Below are 23395 nucleotides of genomic sequence, written 5' to 3' on the forward strand. Positions count from 1 at the left end.
TGTATGTATTTCCCCTTCCTGTTTTAAAAAATACTGATAGATGGGGAGGGGATTTGTTTACCTTAGATCTGTAAGTCTTATAACATCACTGTAATACTTATGATAGTCATTGATGTTCAGAATATTGAAATGTGTTATTGTGGTTTCAGGGCTAAAAAAAAAAGCATTAAATAAGTTCATTATAATTTGTTTAGTTGAAAGCTTTTCAGTGGATAGGAAAAAAATTCCTTTCTTGTTTAAATGTGTGGTTAATTACAGCACCTTATACTAGTTTATTAAGATTATAGTGTCCTTTTATGGTAAAAAAAAATTTTATTCTAACAATCTTTGTGATTTTTGTGGCATTTGGTCTGTATATGTAAGCCAAGATCACTTTAGAAATATTAACTACAACTACCATCAGTTGAGTCCTTATTCTCTGCCAGTCAGCATTCTAAATGTATTGAATGTACCAAGTCAGCTGATCCTCACAACAATCTGGTGAGGTAGATGCTATTATCTCCTCTCAGATGAGGAAACTGAACCATAGAAAGGTTCTTTAATTTATCCAAGGTGACTCAGCTAGTAAGTATTACAGCTAGGATTCAAAAACTGGTATACATTCTGTCCAGTATGTAATTGCTGTCTCCCCCAGATTTTACAATCCGGGTAACTATTCTAGTAATACATAAATATAGTCATCATATTTAAAGAACACAGAATAAAGTGTTGACTCTTGCCTGAACATTGGCTGAGCTCTATAATTAGGATTGGGGTTGTATTAGGCTGTACAGGAAGGTATCTCACCATAACAGATGTGTAGGCATTAGTAGTACCAGAAATGGTAATCAGGATTTTAAAACCTGAGATTAAAAATATTTATATTCGTTAATAAATCATTTTTTACTTTTTCAGTGTGGTTTCAGTAATACTGGTTGGAGTTTTGGTAAATTAGCATTTCTCAGGACAGTCTTGATGAGATCAGCTCAGATGTAGTTTGATTCAATGATGATTTAATAACGATATACCTAAAATCCATTAGAATGTTCTCACAAGGATTAATTTTGTTTTCTTTTTTCCCCTTTAGTAAAATAAAACAGGGTCTGTTACCTAGCTTGGAAGATTTGCTGTTCTATACAATTGCAGAAGGACAAGAGAAAATACCTGTTCATAAATTTATTACAGTAAGTTTTTGTATTCTTCTATTTTAAACTTTTTGAAAATCAGTAATACTGAATCCATAATACAGGAATATTGAAATGTAGTCTTAAAGATCATCTGACCTGTAGATTCTGACTGACACTGTTTCTCTTATTATGTTTTCAAATTTTCATCATGCTCATTTCAAGGTAATCAGTGAAAGAAAATGAAAGAAACAATGAGAAACTTGTCCAGAAAGTGGGTAATAGTGACCCTAAAATGCCCATATACATATTCAGGTTCTGGGTAGAAGTTTTTATATACAGGAATAAAAACTTGTAGTTGGAATAAGCATATACATTATTTGCACTATGTATTTACAAACTCTTATTTTTTTAAAAACAGGCACTCAAATCTACAGGATTGCGAACGTCTGATCCCAGGTTGAAAGAGTGTATGGATATGTTAAGATTAACTCTTCAAACAACATCAGATGGTGTCATGCTAGACAAAGATCTTTTTAAAAAGTAAAAAATTTCTGCCAAACCTTTAATGGTGATTTGCTATGCTATATGGTGATTTTTCTTTTAAAACAAAATTGCATCTTTGAAGGCCAGTGCTTCCTGTGTAACTAAAAAAAAATAAGGGGGGAGATTTATAAACATCAATTGTTTGAAGAACATGGTGCACATAGGTTCTATAATACACGGGCTAAGGGTGGACTTTCTTTGAAATTGCTCTATGGTGTAGGCATGGATGTTTCCAGTTTACAATTATCTGGAGATTGCATTCAGTTTGAATAGAGCACACACTGTCTTGTCACAGCTTAAATTGATCTCCAATTCATATGCCTGTCTTGCAGGCGTTTTCAATATGGTCTCTGTTTCTTTCCTACAAGGTGATTTAGATGACATAAAATGAGAAGGCTTCAGACAGCATGTATTCCTTAGATTCACATATCCCCATTGTCTGTTTCTCTCCTCTCTTCAGACATATTAATACCTAGTCTTTTGACTATTTTCATTTCCTTCAAAATATTTAAAAACTAAAGAACACTTTGGAGATTAATGCCTTTATTTGGTTGAATGAGCATGTTTATTTTGATTTTCCTGGTTTTGCCTATTTGTTTACTATTTCTCTTCATTAATATGTTCCTCCTATTTGTCTGATTTCTTAAAGATTTAAAAGATAGCATGTTTATAATGGATCCCAAAGAGGTAAACGGTATTTTAAGCTACTAAGAGTTAGGTAAAAACCAGTATAAAACTGTAAACACTACTGTAACACATTGGCTTTTTCCAGACCATAGGCTTAGGTTGAGGTAGATCCAAAGAATTCCAGCATCTACCTTGAAAGTTTATTTGTATGTATATATGTATTTTTATTTATTTTTCTTTTATTTTCTTTGGGGACTAGATGATTTGTCTTAGATAGCTCCTGAAAATATCCAAGAGTGTTAAGTCATTTGAAGGTATAAGTATTTAAACTCCTTCAGAGTTTCCTGGCATGCTGTGAAGCACTGCCAACAGTTTAGGATTCTTGTCTTTTCACTACAAGGTTCTTGATTCTATTAACTCAGCTGACCTTATAGAGATTTTAGGTTCATGTTGGAATTGGTGTTAGGAATTTTTTTTGAATTATCAAAACATGTTTCTTTGTGCAGGGGAGGAAATAAATCATTTCTTATTAGCTGTGTCTTGGAGTAAGGATTATTTTATTTTTAGTGTTCGTAAACTGTGCAAAGTACTCTTGATTATGTTGCCTTCTGAAGCATTGTTTTGGTATATCTGAGAATGAAGTTGTCAAAGAGATGGTAGGGAGATCTGTTGATAAAAGTATGAGGAATTATTTTGGAATTTGAAATGAAAGCAGTATTTTATACCTTTTTAGTACTGTTTAAATTTTTGTGCTTTATAAACATGGTGCTGTGTTTATATGAAATTAAAAGTAACTTAAATCTACTGATTATGAAGCCAGGAAACATAATCATAAAATTTTCTGCCCGTAATTATATAAAAGAGTAACAATTACCATTATTTTAATGCTAATCTTTAAAATGATTTTAATGCTAATCTTTTTTTTTTTTTTTTTAAGTTGATGATTGTAATATAGGCAGTTCCCAACTTGATAAACGCTTAGTGCTGTGTATGTGCAGGCAATGGAAAAAGTCTCAGTCTGAAGGCATAATGATTTCTCTTTTCATCCCTAGAATGAAGTGATTCAAAACTTCTATTAACCTTTTCAGGTCACCTAGAAAGGTGTCCAGAGAGGTTTTCTTTTTTTTTTTTTTTTTTTTTTCCAAAAGAAATTTTCTTGTTTAGTGTTGCCTTAAGTAAACTATCTCATCTCCATGCAGGTGGGAAGGAGATGTTACGGTGGAATTCATTTTCCCAGAGAAATAATTTATAAAGGTAGATAGGTTTGGTTGAAGTCAGTGTGTTGGTTTTTCACCTAAAAAACATTGTTGATTAATATATTTAGCCTTTGAGGATAATCTGAGAAATAACTATTATGTACGGCTTTTTTTTTAATGGGAAAATGAGTTCTAAGCATGCTGTTTGGAGCATAACCTGTTTGAAAGTTGGAGACTGCCTGTACCCATCTAGATAATCAATTGTTTTTAATGCTAATAATCCTTAAAACTAGAAGTGGAAAATTGTATTGAAAAATGCATTATTTATTTATGCATTTTTTTTTTTTAATTTTTTTTTTTTTCAACGTTTATTTATTTTTGGGACAGAGAGAGACAGAGCATGAACGGGGGAGGGGCAGAGAGAGAGGGAGACACAGAATTGGAAACAGGCTCCAGGCTCCGAGCCATCAGCCCAGAGCCCGACGCGGGGCTCGAACTCACGGACCGCGAGATCGTGACCTGGCTGAAGTCGGACGCTTAACCGACTGCGCCAGCCAGGCGCCCCTATTTATGCATTTTTAACCATATCAATATTAGAATTATTTTTATGTGTGGTCATAATTTTTTGGTCTTTTTTATTTTGGAGGAAAATGAATGGTAGTCTTTTGCATTTGTATATTTGATTTCCTTTAAAAAGTCACATCCATTATGTTATTTTACTAATGAAAAATTGTGAGTATTATCTAAAACATGTTAATTACAGTTGTTAATCATAAACACTTAAGAAGATGATTATTATTCCCAGTTTACAGATGAGCAGACTGAACAAAGCTTGAGAAAGATGTGACTTGCTGAAAAGCATGAGCCCTTCCTCCTCCTCAGAATTCATTTTATATAGGACTTCTAATTTTCTAGTTCCATTCATGACATCCATATTAAAATAACTCCAAAGAAAAACACTTGCTACCTGTTAATGTTCATCAGTTTGAAGTAGATACTCTTTTGAGTGGTAAGATTGCCAGTGTTGGCCACAATAATTCACCAGTGAAGTCAGTCACCACAACTTTACCAGTACCTTCTGATAGTTTCACTGGCTGTACAGTTTTGTTAATTATAAAGCTTCCTTTTAAAAGTGCTGATTGATTTTAAATAGTTGAATAGTTAGTAGTAGGTTAATAATTTAAGTTTGTTCAGCAGTCCTCATATTTCTTCATGTATAACTTCTTGAAAAATGAGGATTTAGGTTTGATACAGATACAGTGATTTAAGATCAGGAATTGTCTTAACTTTTTTCTGCTGAGAAATGTGTTCTTTAGTATATATTTCTTATAAGTCTCGTGTACAAATTGAATTGCTATTTAAAACATTAAATATTAAATCAGCACACTTAATTTTTAGATTAACATTGAAACTATAAGAAAATAATTTTATCAAAATTTATTGAAGTAAATGTCATCTCTGGGATGTCAGTTATTTCTATGTCTATTGGTTAGTAATGGAAATTAGGACTATAATTTTTTCATGGTGTAATTGGGGCACATCTTTATCAGTGGAAAACCAATATTACTTTAAACCAGTGTTTTAATTTTATATTGACAAAGCTACTGTATTCTCTGAATTTTTATTAATAGTTAAAAAAGTGAAATCTAGCTTTTAATTTTAATTGATTCATAGAGAACAATTTTAATTAAAATATTGAGTCATAAAAATTTCTTTACTTAGAATTAATGCAAGTTATTTACTTGCAGGACAGTTTTCTTACCTCCTAAGTGAGGAAATCATCTTTCTTAAAGTGTTGATGTTTTCAGGGTTGAAGAGGTGAATGATACTTGAGACTTTTTTTTTTTAATTGACAATTTGGGTTTTTTTCTTGCCAAAGAAGCTGCTAATGTAGTATCATATCATTTACCTGTGAGGAATCCAGTTATATAAATAACTTCCCATAGTCAGTGGTTCGACTTTGTCTTACTGAGTTACTTAGAGTCTCTTAAGAAGATTAGCTTACAGTATATGATTGACTGTAACCTATTTACAAAACTCTTCTTTAAGGTTATAGTAATATATTAATTTTCTGGCTTAAGTCATGCTCTCCCATCTTTTTAAATAGTTTTTAACAATGAGACCTTTTATTCTACGTTGTATTATATATTTTATAGCGAATAGATTTATACAATTTAACTTTTTTCGTAATTCATATAATAAAAGTTAATTACTATACTAGTTTATATATAATTTTATTTAAAATAATATTTATACAAGCATTTGAATAAGTATTTTATTCTAGTCTGACTAAACAAGATTGATTTTATCTCCACTTGTTAGCTTAGAAATATAGGTTTTTCAAACTAATTCAGGGAAAATATGTTAAAATACAGAAAGTTTAGGTTTTTTTGTGAAATACTACTAATAGTTATATAGGAACTAAAGGATGTATTTATGAAGTTACTTACTGGTTAAATAAACAGGGTCTCAACTATGACATATTAAAGTCCAAGTTTTGTTAATCAGATGTCATGCTGAATGCTTATCAACTCTGGTAGACTTAAGAAACTTGTCTTTTAGATGCTCTTGATATTTAACCTGGTGGAATGCTCTGCTATTTTAATCTTTGACACAGTTTTTAGGCAATCTAATTTATTTATTTAACTTGTTCAACAGCTTACAAGCAACTGCATGAAAGACTGCTTGAAGGAAAGGAAATAATATAGAAAGTATAATTTTTATGGATTTTAGTTTGTTGTATGAAATGATGAATTTCTCTATTGTTTAAATATTTTCCTAATTAATATTGTTATCACCAAGTATACTAGTATTTGAAAGGCACCCAGTCAATTAATTTTTTTCTTACATTCCACAGATGTGTTCAAAGCAACATTGTTTTGTTGACACAAGCCTTTAGAAGAAAGTTTGTCATTCCTGACTTTATGTCTTTTACCTCTCACATTGATGAGTTATTTGAAAGTGCTAAAAAGCAGTCTGGAGGAAAGGTAACATTTTTGATGTGAATATTTTCCTAAACCAGTTATTCAATAAATTCACTCAACTTGAGTTATAGAAATTAAAGTTGGAGAGTTTTCTTGTGTTTTGCTAATTAAGAAATTTAAGTTGAAGCTGCTGGATTAAATTCTTTTAAAATACTTTATATGTTCAACTTTGTTTTTGGGCTACAAAGAAATCTTAAGTTTAAGAATTCTTTTTCATTTTCCGATGATTGAAATGGCTGTAAATCTTTAATTAATAAAAAAGTAACTTTATTAAGAATTTCTATACATGTGATATCCTGGAACATTAAATGTGTCTAGTTTTAAAAATTCTCTAAAATAATAAGGACTGTTTTAATTTTTTTCTGTGTCATACTATGAAACCCTGCTATCATAACTTTGATTAAAGAAATTCTGTTTCTTTATCTTTAAAAAAAATCAAGTCTTAGTTTCTTTTTTAAACTGTGCTTTTCTAGAAAGAGAGAATGCATTGAAAAACATACAGGATGACGGAGACTGAGAGAAGTCAGTTAAATCTCACCTATAATCCTCAAGTCTCTTCTGCTTTTAGTTTTTATGAATATTGTTATAAAAGATAGACCACAAAGCCACTGAGTACTATGAAATAGCCTGGCTAAATTGAGATAAATTTTTTGGTAGAAGAAATACTATTTGCTTGTCTTCTGTTATTTTGTTCTGATATTTTGTATAGGTTGCGGATTATATTCCTCAGCTAGCCAAGTTCAGTCCTGATTTGTGGGGTGTATCTGTGTGTACAGTAGATGGACAGAGGTGAGTTTATTTCAAATTCATAAAAACCAACTTTAAGCCTTAAATTTTGCATAACAGTGAGCATGAGGAAGAAAGGAACATCTTCCTTCTATGATGGAAATTAGCCCTAACATGACAGAAATTCAAGAATGTAAATAAGTTTAGATTTTAATTTAATTTCTAAAAGCTTAACTGAAATAGTCTTTAACTAAATTTTATGAGGCATTTCATCTTTTTCACAGTTGTAGCCTTCTTATTTGAGTCTGTATTGTTCAAGTACCTGCAATTACAGTTTCCTTAGGAAAAGCAGACTTGTCAAAACATGAAATTCTTCACTAAGGAACTGACCACTAATAAAATGTGTTCCCATTTCTCAGCTTAACATTAGTTACCCAGTCTGTTATTGTCTTTGTTCTTCATGCTCCTGATGTGAGTGGCATGATAGTTAAGATCGTACGGAATGATAATAATTTATTTCCGTCTATCATGTGCCAAGTCAAGAGTCATTTGCAAGCTTGTAGAATCTTGTGAGTTCATGAAAGCGATCTTTGGGAAGTGTTCACACTGTAGGCACAGCCACTGACAAATGAGGATATAGAAGAATTATAAAAAGGATAATGAGGTGAAGGCACTTCAAAGAGACTGATTGGTTTTAAAATCAATGAATTATGTGAAGCCCTTGAAAAATTGATAAAGTTCTGGAATATTTTTTCAAGAATGACTCCTTTTATTATGCTGTGAGTCAGTCATAGGGATTTATGATTGTGTTATAATTTAGTTTTGTCAAGTCTGAAAAATTATGCCAAAAAAGAAAAATCAATTTTTTAAATTCATTTGAAGACTTAGCTCAGAGTTATAATCTTCGTGTTTTATTTTTGTTTTAGTTTTTACTAAGGTAGTATTTCTTTATAAAAATATTTTTTTAAGTTTATTTATTTTGAGAGAGGGAGAGAGAATTTCAGGTAGGTTCTGCTCTGTCACCATGGAGCCCAATGCAGGGCTTGAACCATGAACCTCAGATCATGACTTGAGCCAAAAGCAAGAGTCGGACACTTAAGTGACTGAACCATTCAGGCGCCTGGTATTGTTATTTTTTTTAATTAAATGTAATTTGCATAAAATAAGGTGTGCAACCCCTAAATATTTACAGTTTGATGAATTTACATCAGAGATGTAGTTTTGTCCTAAGTTCTGTTAAAACCACAAGTCATTTAGCCTTATAATGCCTCATCTTTTTAAAGATAATATCCCAGTTATAGCTTTTCCTCCAATTTATTAAGTTTTGATCTTTTAAGTACCTTCATTCTAAGTGATCTTTTTATTTTTTTACTAATTTTCTTTCTCAAGTATTTACAGTAAAAAGATATATTATATGGCTTAGCCCATTCATTTTTAAGGTATCTGAGGCCCACAGTTTATCTAATATTGGCAGAGGTAAAACTAATACCTAAGTTTCTTAACTTCTAGTTTGTTGTTGCCTCCATTATGATAAGCTTTTATCCTAATCTGGACCTGTAAAATGTGTTAAACAGTCATTGTGTGTTGAATTAAATGTTGGGTGCTATGAAAGGACACAAATACACGAGAAGACATGGCTTTATTCTTATGGATCAAATTCTAGTTGGGAGTGATAGTCCTGTTTTTGTATTTGGAGGAAATGGTTATCGTGTAATAGGAATTTTTATGTTTGGAGGAAATGATTATAACACAAAGCTTGTACTTGGACATGATTTCTCTCTTTTTTTTTTAAGAGTGAGAGAGCAAACAGGCATGTGTTCATGCATGTGCATGAGCGTGGGAGGGGCAGTGGGGAGGGTGAGAGAATGTTAAGCAGGCTCCAGGCTCAGTTTGGAGCCTGATGAGGGGCTCGATCTCACAACTGTGAGATCATGGCCTGAGCTGAAATTGAGAGATGGACGCTTAACTGACTGAGCTACTCAGGCGCCCCTGTTCTTTCTCTTCTTAAAGATTCTGTGTGTGTAAAGATGATTCTTTTAGTTTAGTTTTCTTATGTGGATAATTGTAAAAGTTGATTTCAGACTAGAACATATGTATTTTTATTTATTTAAAAAAAAATTTTTTTAATTTATTTTTGAGAGCAAATGGGGAAGGGGCAGAGAGAGAGAGAGACAGAGTCCACAGCAGGCTCCCGGCTCTGAGCTGTCAACACAGAGCCCGATCTGGGACTCGAACTCACGAACTGTGAGATCATGACCTGAGCCGAAGTCAGACACTCAATTGACTGAGCTACCCAGGCACCACAGACATATGTATTTTAAATCCAAAGGTAATAAGACAGGCTCTTGTCAGGTTTTAGAATGATTGTCAAGTTGGACTTAGAGTCTGAATTAGAAATTATTCATAAACATAGGAAAAATATTATATACTTTTGCTGTCTATGCATGTGTAGTTATATTCCATAATATACTTAGAGGAGAGGTGGCCCTCTGATGTTTCTTTGCCCTCTGATGTCTCCTCTAATCCTTTTTTGCCCAGGAGTGGTTATTAATAGTACCCAGTTTCACTATGAATGAGTTTCACTCTGAATGAATGAGTGCCTGGTCTGTGTTGGGGCAAAGTTCAGGGCATCTGGGATACCAGTGAATAAAACAAAAGATCTCTGCCCTTGTGAAGTTTACATTATAACAGGGTCAATCACAGGTTTTCCATTTTTTAACCTATTCTATATTCATATGCATCCCAGTTTGGTAACATAAAGCTTTCTTTTTCTATTGTTTAGAAGTGATAATGGTGGTAATGATGCCATTAATGCCAGCTCTAACACAGTTTATAAAACTGGATGCTATTTCTTTTAACAGGACTGGAATTGTGCATAGATATGGATGAGGCATTTACAGGCAAGGTTTCAGAGAATGGTGTTGAATCCAAACTGAACTTTGTTTAAAAACTAATAAGCATGGTGTAGTCATGATGAAAGCTATGAGTGAAGAGGTGGTGACTGATTTCTAAAAGGACTAGTTCATTTTATGTGATTTAATACAGGTAGGAGTAAGGAAGGCCATACCCTCTTGCCCTCACAGGAAAATTTTCACGTTACTTAGTTATTATCTAATTCTGAACCATTCTATTACCCGAATAGTTTTAAGCTTTTGCCTATTTTGCAGCATTTTTCTTAAAATTTATATTTATTCTTTAATATCCAAGTTAACTTGTGGTTGAATTATGGGAAAACCTTTGTAAATTAGAATTAACATGTAAAAATAACTCCAGTTATTTAGATATTTTTCCAGTTGATTTTAATTATTTTTTAAATCTACTTTTAAATAGGCATTCTATTGGAGATACCAAAGTTCCATTTTGTCTTCAGTCCTGTGTAAAACCTTTGAAATATGCAATTGCTGTTAATGACCTTGGAACAGAATATGTGCATCGATATGTTGGGAAAGAGCCAAGTGGATTAAGATTCAACAAACTGTTTTTAAATGAAGATGGTAAGAATTACATAAAAGCTAGAAAAAGAAATACCTCATTTTCCTATTTAAATCTAAGAAGTTGTTTTTTTGCTTTTTTGAAGAAAATTAAAAGTATTAATATTTTTGTGTTCATTTCTCGTGGAATTTCTGTTAAACCCATATTACTACTGTTAAAAATGTTATTTTAGGCTTCTCATACCACTGGAAGTGAGCTAGGGGAAGATGAGAGCAGGGAGTAAAGTTTTGACTTCACTTCATAAACACTTATAGGAGAATATCTTGTAGTAAAATCTCACAGTATCTGAGATTTGCTCTAAAATAATTCAGTGAGTATAGCTGGGAGTGCTGGGTGTGATTATAACTATATGTTGGTAATTCTTAAGGCTAACTGTAAGGTGTTTCTGTTGTATTCTTTCTACATTTCTATATTATATGTATTTGAAAACTTCCAACATAGCAAGTTTTTATGGTGGCCCCGGTAGAACTAATGAATAATTGTGCTTTTTTTCTCTTTCATAACATTTAATATTTGAAAGAACCATCTTGCATTAAATAGTTGGATAACTAACAAGTCTTACTACTTAATGGGAATTCAAAAGGAAGTGGGAGGACAAAGGTAGTTATTTAGTACTTTTGATTTGGTAGAGGTTTTAAATCTAAACACCAGCCTGTGTATTGGTTGCTATATTTTAATCTTTCAGACATATGCTAAGTTCTTTTTTTTTTTTTTTTTTAAGTTTAGTCATTTATTTTGAGAGAGAGCACGTGTGTGAGTGGGAGAGGGACAGAGAGAGGGAGAGAGAGAGAATCCCATGAAGATTCCATACTGTCAGGACAGAGCGTAACTCAGGGCTTGAACTCATGAACTTTGAGATCATGACCTGAATCAAAATCAAGAGTCAGAAGCTTAACTGACTGAGTGAGCCACCTGCCCCACCCCACTGGGTTCCTCACTTGTGTGTGATGAGTTAATACAGAATTGAAGAAAGAAAGAGTGAAGGAATTCAGTGTTGCAATAATGGTTGTGAGAAATACTCTTTTGTATTTTTTGTTTGTGCTGGGTACAAAATGAAATGTGCCTTATACTTATTATTGTTTTATTTTTTTAATGAAGTTAAAAGAATGATATTTCTTTGTGCTTTTCTATTTTGTTTTTGGAGCTACTACATTTTCTTACCTACTTTACCATAATCTTTCTGTCTTGATGCCAAATTTGATTTTATGGAGATTATCATAAACTAACAATTTCAGGAAGGACATCATATGCAGAAGTACCTTATTTATCTATTAAACTCACTGACATGCAGATTTAATATGGAAATAATTGATATTTTTTTTCTATTAAGATTAAACATTTTATAAGAAAAATTAATATTTTCCTATGTAAGTCAGAATAGAATAATCTAATTTTTTTTTAATGTTTATTATTTATTTTTGAGACAGAGAGAGACAGAGCATGAATGGGGGAGGGTCAGAGAGAGAGGGAGACACAGAATCTGAAGCAGGCTCCAGCCTCTGAGCTGTCAGCACAGAGCCCGACATGGGGCTTGAACTCACAGACCGTGAGATCATGACCTGAGCCGAAGTCGGATGCTCAACTGACTGAGTCACCCAGGCGCCCCAGAATAGAATAATCTAGGTGGTTCTGGTGAATTGATTGATTTTGAGAGGTATTTAAAGAATAGAAATGAGCAAATATAAGAATTTGAATGTGAAGACATATTTGGGAAACAAAAATAAATAAAATGGGCATGGAGTAAGTGAACTTAACATTATAGTAATATATTTTTTTGCTCTGTCCATTTATGATTTTAAAAATTATAGTTTACTGATAGTAATCTATAAGAAAAAAATCAAGATAAGAACTCAGGAATTTAGCACTGGTTTATAATAATTGAAATATGAAGTTTAAAAAGAGGTTTTACCTTGATATTCTTTGACTTTTTCCAAGCTAGTACCTCCCACCTGAGCCAATACCAGAGTCTTACAAGTAATGGGAAAGTGAAGACCTCACTATTCCCCTTCTTGCTGAGTTCTCCATAGGTTCTGTGCTCTAGAATTTTGGTTTTAAAACTAGCCTCAGCAAAAAAACAACTATAGGTCTTCTTCATGTTTAAAACTTCAGTAGTAGGTTTATGGTGAAATTATATGCCTTATGTGTCTGTGTGTCTGTGCATTTAGCATTATTATAAAATTAAAAATAAAACAAATGTATTTATATTGCCCTAACTTTATAAGATTGTAGTAAGTTAAGAGTAATGTAAATACAATGGATAAAGAAATTATAGTACTCTTTTTTATTTTAGCGAGAAAGAGAGTGCGTGAGTAGGGGAGAGGGGCACAGGGAGAGTGTGAGAATCCCAGGCAGGCTCCATGCTCAGCGTGGAGCCCAACACAGGGCTCTGTCCCACAACCCTGGGATCGTGACCTGAGCCAGAATCAAGAGTTGGACCCCCAACTGACTGAGCCACACAGGCGCCCTATAGTACTCTTGTAATATTGGTAGTTTTACAACATAAAAATGTTTTAGTCCTCTGGTAGAAAGTTGGTTGATACTTTCTGTCATTATAGATGAGGAAATAAGTTACTTGATGGAGATGCCAATTTTGGAAACAACCATCTCCTAGTGAAGTCTTTATCTATCTTATAGTAGAAATTAGATTAATCAACACATACATATATGTCTTCTTCCCCTGTTATTAATAGCTGTGGAGGGTAAATAGACCTGGGTTCTTGAGTAACTTATCTAGCTAATACTAAAGGATATGGGTAACAATTACATACATCTAATGCATGGAGAAAAAAGACAGACTTTTATAAGTGTGTAATTGACAGAAGACAAAATGTATATGTTAGTTTATATTGTAGAGGATTTGAGAAAGAAGAGGAGTTGAATTAATTTACGTGAGGAAGACAGGACTGAATTGTATATACAAAGAACAAAGTTTGGTTGCTTGGGTAAGTGGGTGGTGTGGGATTAAACCATATATAGAATATACTTTAATTTTTATATGGTTCTTAAAAATTCCAGTATAATACTTAAAATATAAATATTCATATTGAACTGTGAAATTAATACTTTTTAGGTTCTTCAGTATATGCATTAGCAACTTTGACTTAGCCTCGGTTATGAACCTCATCTTTGTAAGGTTCATATTTGATTAGCAGTTTGAAAAGCTTTTGCTAGTATAATATAAAAGAACTTTCTGCATGTTTTTTTTCCTTTGGAAAGAATAAGTACTTACTAAAACAGTTTTGTACCTTCTAGTTAAAAGTGTCCATAAATTTCAGATGCGGCCTATGACCATTTTGTCATTATACCAAGCTAATATATGCCATTACTTCAGTTGATAGCTTTTATTAATTAGCTTAAGTTTTATTTCTGCTGTCATGAGTATTTTTAAATTAAAAATTCTAAATGGAACCTTTTACCTCTCCCCTCCTCCCTACAGTGGAGAAGGAAACAAGTAGGTTTCACAGTGATAGGTTTTAGACTGAAGTTTCAGACTGCAGTAATGCTGGTGTTATATTATAATATCTGGTGTATTTCCAAATACTGAGGTATCTGCCTTTTGAGCCAAAGGCAGAGAGAACAGTTGCTTACATCTGAAAATTGCACTGTCATCCCATGAAATGCTTTTAGTGTTCTTTGAAAGATCTTCTTAAATGCAGCTTATGTGGTATTTGCAGAATCTTTATGATTTAGAAAATACTAAGTGCACACATTTATGTGGTACCATTTGGAATATACACATTTAACTGCCTTCTGAGGCCCTAGGGCCTATACATGATAATGTCAAAAAACCATGAATGGACAGACACATAAACATATACACAAATACAAGTATAAACTAATTTAGCACAGCCTGATTTCTATATTCTATTTTCTGTCTCTGGTTTTTTTTTTTTTTTCCCAGGTGAACAATACTGGAAAATTTTTGTTCCTTGGCTCCCTCTTGCCATGTAGTACTTTGACACTAATTGCTCTCATTTTGTATGATCTCAGAGAAAGCAAACTTCTCTTAGCAAGATTTGGAATAGGTGAAATCTTGATTGTAAATACTCTGGTATTATACTAAATTTTAACATTTGGAACTAATTGTCATCATGGTTAACCCAAAATGTATAGTGTTTAAGGCATAGCTACTAAATCACATTGTTGATCTTACGTTGAGGGAAACTGGTAGGCTGTATGTTACCTAATTTTTTGTCTTTCTTTTTTAAATGAACGAAAATTTTAACAACTATATTGGGAAGTACTTTATATGCCATATAATTCACCCATTAGAGTGTACAATTCAGTGGCTTTTAGCATATTCACAGAATTGTGCAACCATCACCAAAATTCATTTGAGTTTTTAATTTTTATTTATTTGAGAGAGAGTGAGCATGAGAGTGGGAGGGGCAGAGAGAAAGGGGGGAGAGAGAGAAACCTAAGCAGGCTCTGCGCTGTCAGTGGAGAGCCCAATGCAGGGCTCGAACTCATGAACCGTGAGATCATGACCTGAGCCAAAGTCAGACGCTTAACAGACTGAACCACCCAGGCAATTTTGGGACACTTTTGTCACCCCCAAAAATACCCTGTACCCAGTGAGTACCCATTTTAATTAGTTGAATACCCATATGTCTTCTACCCCTGGCACTAGTTATCTACTCTCTGTCTCTATAGATTTGCCTATTCTGGACATTATATATAAATGAAATCCTATGATATTTGGTCTTTTATGACTGGCCTGTCTTACTTAGCATGTTACTTTTAGAATTTTTTTTTTAATGTTTATTCATTTTGGAGAGAGAGAGAGTGAGCAGGGGAGGGGCAGAGAGAGAGGGAGACACAGAATCTGAAGCAGGCTCCAGGCTCTGAGCTGTCAGCACAGAGCCCGATGTGGGACTCGAACCCACAAGCTGTGAGATCATGACCTGAGCCAAAGTCAGACGCTTAACTGACTGAGCCACCCACATGCCCCAGCATGTTACTTTTAAAGTGCCTTTATGTTCTGTATGTATGTATCAGTATGTATGTATCAGTACTTCATTTTTTAAAAATTGCTGAATAATGTTATCTTCTATTGGTAATAATACCACATCTTATTTATCTACTCATCAGTTGACAGGACGTTTGAGTTGTTTTTCACCTTTGACTATTATCAGTAATACTTCTGTGAACACTGGTGTACAAGTATTTGTGTGCATGTACATATTTATTTCTCTTGACTGTATACCTGGGAATGGAATTGCTGGGTCATATGGCAACTCTTTGACAGTTGAAAACTGCTAGGCTGTTTTCTAGAGCTCAGAATTATTTAGTCACAGGTTCATCTTACAGAAGATAACTTGCTTAAAATTTAAGGAGGCTAATAATGTAGCAATAACTTAATAAATTCTGTTGGATCTGTCAAGTTAGATAAGAACTTGTTCCCCCCCACTCAAATGAAGCACTACCACAAACAGATAAATTAGTAATCGTTCTTTTAAATAAATGTTTTCAGTGCCCTAAGAGGTTTGTGTTTGGCATTTGTGCAATGCCATGAATGGAATGTAATCAGTTGAGATTTGAAATTCTGTTTGTTGTAAGAATTAGAAGAGGTAAGATTTGAGATGAATTTACATTTTAAGTAATTTTTAAAATAAATACATCTTTATTGTCAGGAAATATAGAAAGAACAGAATACAATTCAAATCCCCTGTAATATTTTTATAATAGATATATCTCTTTATAGTGTTTCTGTTTTCTTTTTCTGCGTGTGTATGTGTATATACATAAAAACAAAAATAAAGCACTTTTAAAAAGCAAGATAGGCTTTTTTCAAGGTTATTTTTATAGTAACGTTGTATGAATGCCTAAGGATGTGCCATATACATTTAAGCATTTTGTGTGTGCTAATTCATTCAAGCATTATGTTTCACTGAGATGTTGGTGCTATTTATTACTCCCAATTTACAGTGATAAAATTGAGGCACAATGAAATTCAGTTACTTGCTCAAGATCAGATAGGTAGTAAATGGTAGAGTTAGGAAATTTGGATGTACTCTTATACTATTATTCACTATCTTTCTGTACATGAATCTTTGTTTTCCTATATAATTATTATGGAAGTGTATTACTGGTTTGTTAAGTAAGTGACTAAATGTATCCCTTCACCCTTTCTTTCCCTCCCCCCAAAAGAACTGTAACATTATCTTACATAAAGAAAATATATTTTCACGAGAAGTACCTATATAATGGAACACGATATCAAATATTCGAAAAAATGCTGTTGTTTTTATATTTTACAGATAAGCCACACAATCCTATGGTAAATGCTGGAGCAATTGTTGTGACTTCATTAATAAAGGTAAAATGTTGACAATTCCTTTTAACCTAGTAAGTTTTTAAAAATAAGGCATAAAGATGAATATTGGGTTATTTATGTAGAATTGTGAAAAGTTTTGGTGTTACACTTAATCTTATGGTGAAACCTTAAGATTCATATTTACTTTGAAATAAATGTAATTTCAAGAACAAAATTTAAAACCGATGACTCATTGTAAGAGTTGCTCAGTTACTCTTGACCTGAAGATCTGGCAAAAAATCAAAAAGAAGTCTCTGCTGAACAATAGGCACAGAGGTTTTTCTTCCTAAAGTTGTGATATTTTTTTTTTATTCCTGTTCCTTTTGGCTCTTCGAGAATGAACAGATGTTAACACAATTAAAAGCATTTTACTGTTTACTGTTTGTCATCAGCATATGTAGGAACAAATGTTCTGGTACTTTGTGTTAAGACAAAGTACATTTACCCTTGAACATTCTGAAGTCCTTTCTACTCAAGAGCTACATTCCAATTTTCATTTGAACTTCTTTCATTTGTTTTGCTTATTATCATAACTAAAATAAGTAAGACTTATTCCAATTATTAAGTTATATTATTTTTCTTATGCTTTGTTTTACATTGTACGTTTTAGTTGTTTTAGTGTCTACTTTGCCTTAATAATTGGAAGCTCTGTTGTTGTTTGGAATAAGTATTTGAAAATGGTTTTGTTGTGTGATACTATTTAGATTTTTAATTTCTAATTATAAATTTCATTTATATTCAAATATATTTCATTTATGTTTGGAACATTTATATACTTCAGTAAATCTATGCATATCTTTTCCAAGCACGAAAAAAACATAACTACATGGCTTTGTAGATGCATTAGTAAGGATGTGATACCCTGGTTACACAAAGAGTGTTTGGATATGAATTATGCCCTTGGCCCAGTTAATAAAAATATGTCTAATTTGTATGCTAGAAATCGTCTCCTTCATGAATTTTAAATGTTCATGAGAAAAGGCTTTAAAATAGAAGACTACTATCATAAGAATTATATATGTTTAGTTGTTATTTTAGGGCAAATACTTTGTAAGCTTTGGCCCTCTTAATCCTTGTAACTCTAGTGAAGTAGATATTATAGCCAAGTATTAATTTTTATTGTAACTAATTTTAATAGGCTATGGAAATTTTTATTTTGCCTATTGTAATATCTATTCATGACTTTCACATTAAGTAAAAGTTGTCAGCTTGAGGTAACATAGTATTTGTTTATTGTAGAAAATTGTAATACAAACCTGTACTAGGCACAGCCCTCCCTTCAGGTACCTTACCTTGTAGAAGGTAGACACAAGTAAATGGGCCCTTACGGTGAAATCCAGTAAACACTGCGATGAGAAAAAGTCTAATTAATAATTGTTTAGATTTGAACAAGTTAACTTAGAGGTAAGGAAAGTTGGGATAGTATAATGTATTTGTTAATGCTTAATGAGAAAACCACTAGAATGGTTCCAAACCTTTTTTGAGTGTTCCCAGAAAAATGTTTACATACTGTGATTTTCTGTAACCTTTGGGGGAGTTCACAGACCCTTTGACGCTGATCCACGAATCCCAGTTTAAGAACTCTTACATTGGAGAAAGATTAACATAGCACACCAAATAGTATTTTCAGGAAAGGGCATCTGTATATAATTAAAAGCCTTCCTTAACTGCATGCAATTAAACATCTTCTGTTGATTCATGGGTTTCATATATACTACACTGAAACGCTGCATGTGAGAAATGCATGTCTAGTCATATCACACCATCACTTTATTAGTTTCACTTATGTTTAGTCATGAGCCATGAACGGTACATTGGGCCACATTAATGAACACTTAGAAACAGTTTAAAAAAATGCATACACATAAATGTGGTTCAGTATCCAACAGTGCAAAAATTTAACTGAGTCATCTTGTATTTATAAATTTGATCAGTGATTTTAAAGATGCAAACAGTTTTAATTTACTGACAAATTTGAAAATAAGGCTTTTGGGGTATAGTTCATATTTAAGGTCACTTTCTTAGAATTTTTGTTTTGTTTTTAGAAGTGTTTCACAAGTTTCTTTCTTTCTTCCTTTTTTATTGAAGTTCATCTAAATCTTGGAGGGGTAAGCCTTATATATCTTTGTAAAACTGCCCCAGAATGTAATACCTTTTTTTTAGGCTGTTTTTTAAAAAGAATTCAGATCTCCTCTAAATATCTGTATGTGATCTATGCAAGTTGTTGTATGATCACATAATTATTTATGAATTGGTAATCGAAATTGAGTTAGCAAAACCATAGCCAAACAAGGGTCTTCAAGTCCAGCCTTCTTTATATAGTTGCAATGAGGAAACTGAAACTAGATAAGGGCTAACAGCAGAAGAGTTGGGCTTGAGCTAAATCTCCTGGTTTGTTTACTCTTCATTAGAATTCACTCTGACTAATTAATGTAGGTGTTTGCTATTTCTCTTGATAACATCTTTGTCTTTACCTAGCATTGTTACATTGTCCTAAAGGAAAAGTTTTATTTTCTTAATTTTAACTTGTACAAATAATAACTTGCTTAAAAGTCACATCTAATTTTTAGTAGGGGTAATGTAGTTATTCTTTGGACATTAGTCAGTGCCGACTATCTGTAAAGGAACTTAAACCTTTTCTCAAGGAGCTTCCATTTGAGTATCCAAAGCATGCATATTTTACCATGGCTACTAGATGTGAATTTTGTTTTTTAGCTCTTAGTTGATGACCTTAAGGCTATTTTTTGCTTTCAAACTTAAACTCAATTATGGTGCTATTAAAACATTCTCCTCATGTTAGTCTTTCTCTCTCTCTCTCTCTCTCTCTCTCTCTCTCTCTCTCTCACACACACACACACACACACACACACACACACACATTAAGTAGAGTCTTTAGTAAGACTCTTTATTTCTTAATTTTGTAGTATTGATATTTTTTCCTTGTAGGATTGGAGATGATCCTCAGGAAATGGGGGAAGAGGCAGAGCAAATGTTCAAAAGGATTAGCAGATTGTGGAAAAAAGGAGGATTTGGACAGAAGGAACCTGTTGCATAAATTCTTAACTACTAAACTTATAGGAAAACTCCAATATTTAAAATTTTAAACAAAGCTATCTAGGTAAATACCTTCAAAAAAAAAAAACCAAATGTCATTTTGTACTTAAAATGCACAAAATTTTAAAAACTTTAAAAGTAAATTCTTTCTTTTTCTTTGTGGTAACTACTGAATTAAAGGAATACTTTTTGATGTAATTTGTTTTATCTGATAATGATAATATGGTTGCTTAATTTAAAGGGAAGAGTAAACAATTTGAAAGGAACACAGTTACTCTGGATGAAATAGCTGTATATTTATGTAATTTTTTTCTTTGCAGTGGTAAAAACTTCAACTAGTTTTAGTTTAAAAGTTTAAATCTTCTAATAACTTGAGGGTTAGGGTGGGAAAATGAGGAAAACCTACTAAAAGATAATTGCCATAGGTCTGCTATTTTATTTTATTTTCTTATTTTATATTTATTTATTTTTGCTTTTTCACTTTAAAGGGAAATAGTAAGTTACACTGTCTTCTGCGTTTATATCTCTTTATTCTAGTGGTACTTTCCAGTTTTTGTCATTTGAAGAAGCTTGGTTTTTTTTAATCAGAAGTCTTTTTAAATTTAAAAAATCAGATTTTTCTGTTATTAAAAAATAATTTAATCGTACTCCATGAAAATAAGATGAATTTAGTTAGTATGTATGTAGTGCTTCAGTTTAGTTATGTTAGCAATAACTTGTTGGACTTGTGAGCCATACTTTTAAGGTGGTTTGTGGCTCTGGGAAGTACTGGATGATGCCTTGGACTTGATAATTTTATTGTGGTATTTTTTCACTCCATGTTTATATCAGTTGGTTTGTTTGAATTTTGTTTTTTTTAATGAAAGGCAGATAGTTGATTGACATCAGAATTCACTTTTCTCTTTATATTTAGGGTTAATCTATATAATACTAGATTTAGAACATATTTTACCTGTAATATCTATTTTAAATCTTCCAACTATTATTTAGCTTTAAAGCATTTTCTGTGGCAAGATTAAATTAAAAGTATTCTATAAATCATTTTCAGTTACCTTTTTTGCCTCTTTCCTCTGTGATCTCTAATTTTCTTTTTTTTTTTTAATTTTTTTTAATGTTTTTATTTATTTTTGAGACAGAGAGAGACAGAGCATGAGCAGGGGAGGGGCAGAGAGAGAGAGGGAGACACAGACTCCGAAGCAGGCTCCAGGCTCTGAACTGTCAGCACAGAGCCCGACGTGGGGCTAGAACTCACGGAGTGTGAGATCATGACCTGAGCTGAAGTCAGACGCTCAACCGACTGAGCCACCCAGGCGCCCCTGTGATCTCTAATTTTCAGTTGGCTTTTACACCTCCATACTTTATGAATGGAATCAAGTGATTTACTCACACATAACTCTGATTAATGCATTGACTTCAAATGAGTCATGTTAATATTAAACGTATTAGCAGATGTCCCTATTAACAGTAATGTTTTCACCTGTGTTTTAATGTATAATATACATAATTCGGGAGTATATTGTAAAAACCGGTTATAAAAACTCCAGTATAATTATATTAATTTTTTTAATAGCCAGTGTTAAAAAGTCAGTGCCTATTTATCACATTTTCATTCATAAAGTTTTCTTCAATGAAATGAAAATTCTTTAAGTTAGAATAGGTATGTTTACAGAAGAATTAACTCCTAGAATTTTCTAATCTCAGGATCTGATTACTTAACTACCCTTTTCAGACAAACCTTATAGTTTGCTTTTTAGAAGTCATTTGATCTCCACGATCCTGGAAGTCGTCTTTAACATATGAAAAATACTTTAGAAACTTCCTTATCTCTACTTCCCCAACTTAAAAGTAAATCAATCACTCCTCACAATCACAGTATAGTTCTTTCTGTCCATAGGTCCTGTCCCCTTGCTTTAATAAAAACACTTTTTCTCACTGGGAAAAAAAAAAAAAAATCATTTGGTGAACAGATTTGGTAAATCATTTGGTAAATATATTTTCTCCAATTTAGTTTTTAAGTTTTCCTGCTGTACTTACCTATATAGCATTGTAGCTTTTTCTACAATTAAAATAACATATATAATATTGGTTGTATAGTGATTTAAAAGTGGGATAAACCTATTCCTGGTTATGGGAAGTTTTTTCCAAGAGATAAAGGGACATTGATAATTTTAAGACCAGTTTCCAAATTCCAGTTTTCATATATGTGTTTCTTAAAATTAGTCTGCCTTTGGTCCATATTTCCTCCCATTTTTCAAAAGAAGGCATACTTCTCATTTGTACCAATTTTTACTGTGGTACACTTTCAGGTTCTAAAAACCTCTTGGGCACCAGTGAAAGAGAACATTTTGAAATATCGGAGTCAGTGTTATTGAGGACATGAATCATTGTAATGAGTGGGAACAGCCCTCTTGTATATAGATTGTTTCCAGGTCTTTGGTTTCAACAAAATGGACAGAGGATCTAATCAAGTTGTTAGTTAATAAGAACAGTAAGTGTAAATTTTAAGGATGGATTGCTGTGTGACTTTTACATGTAATATAGATATGTAAAAGAATTGAGTGATATCGCTGTAACAAAACCTTTCCTATTTCTATCTACTCATCTGTTGTCAGCAAGATTTCTCAACTCCTACCTCTGTAAAAATTTTAAATAGGAAGAGAATCTCTTTATTCTAGCAATAGAAAATATCCACTTATACATGAACTAATTAAAAATCAATTACTATTTCAAAGAGAAAAGAATATTCTAAAATAAGTTTTGTAAATTAACATGGGACATTATTAATAAACATTTTTTCTTTAACTTTTTATGAAAAATTTCAAACATACTCAAAATAAACATAGTGTAACTAGCCCCTATGTACCCATTCCTGGCTTCTAATTTTCATAGTATCTTGTCCTCCACTTCTCTGTACCCCACTACTAGATGATGATGGATTTTATTTTTACAGTTTGTATATTTGCTTTTAGGGGGTTTACTCTATTTTGTATGTGTATGTGTATTTTTTCTAACATTTTTACAAATAAACTTTCTACTGTTATTTTTTTGAAATTAAAATAACTTGACATTTTATAATGATTATTAGATCCCATATATTCCTGGGGTACATGAAATCTTTCCAAGAGATACAGGGGCAAATATATTTTGTTGACTTAAGTAAAATACTATTTTCAGTGTAGATAGTAAGAACAAACATTAAACAAGTGCTTTTACATTTAAATGGGGAAATTTTGGGGAAAGACTTTCTTGGGTCAACAAAATCAGTTAGTTTATTTTGTGTGTTTTTATATAATCCGCCTAGAACATTTCAAGTAGTTTATCCAAAAGGTTATGTGATTGACAATGGTAAAT

At 32.3% G+C, this 23395-nt stretch overlaps 1 protein-coding gene across 3 annotated transcripts in view; it reads left to right on the top strand.

The window, feature by feature from the left end:
• The window catches only part of GLS (glutaminase), an 82805-nt gene that overhangs the window by 13449 nt on the left and 45961 nt on the right, over positions 1-23395 (top strand). For all 3 annotated transcript variants that reach the window (XM_030326009.2, XM_030326010.2, XM_030326011.2), the window contains exons 2-7: positions 1067-1163; positions 1525-1646; positions 6330-6459; positions 7166-7245; positions 10513-10676; positions 16935-16993. In XM_030326009.2, coding sequence (XP_030181869.1) covers positions 1067-1163; positions 1525-1646; positions 6330-6459; positions 7166-7245; positions 10513-10676; positions 16935-16993 — 652 coding nt within the window. The remainder of the gene's footprint in view (positions 1-1066; positions 1164-1524; positions 1647-6329; positions 6460-7165; positions 7246-10512; positions 10677-16934; positions 16994-23395) is intronic.

Source organism: Lynx canadensis, chromosome C1 (assembly GCF_007474595.2).
Source record: "Lynx canadensis isolate LIC74 chromosome C1, mLynCan4.pri.v2, whole genome shotgun sequence".
In the NCBI taxonomy this organism is placed as follows: domain Eukaryota; kingdom Metazoa; phylum Chordata; class Mammalia; order Carnivora; family Felidae; genus Lynx; species Lynx canadensis.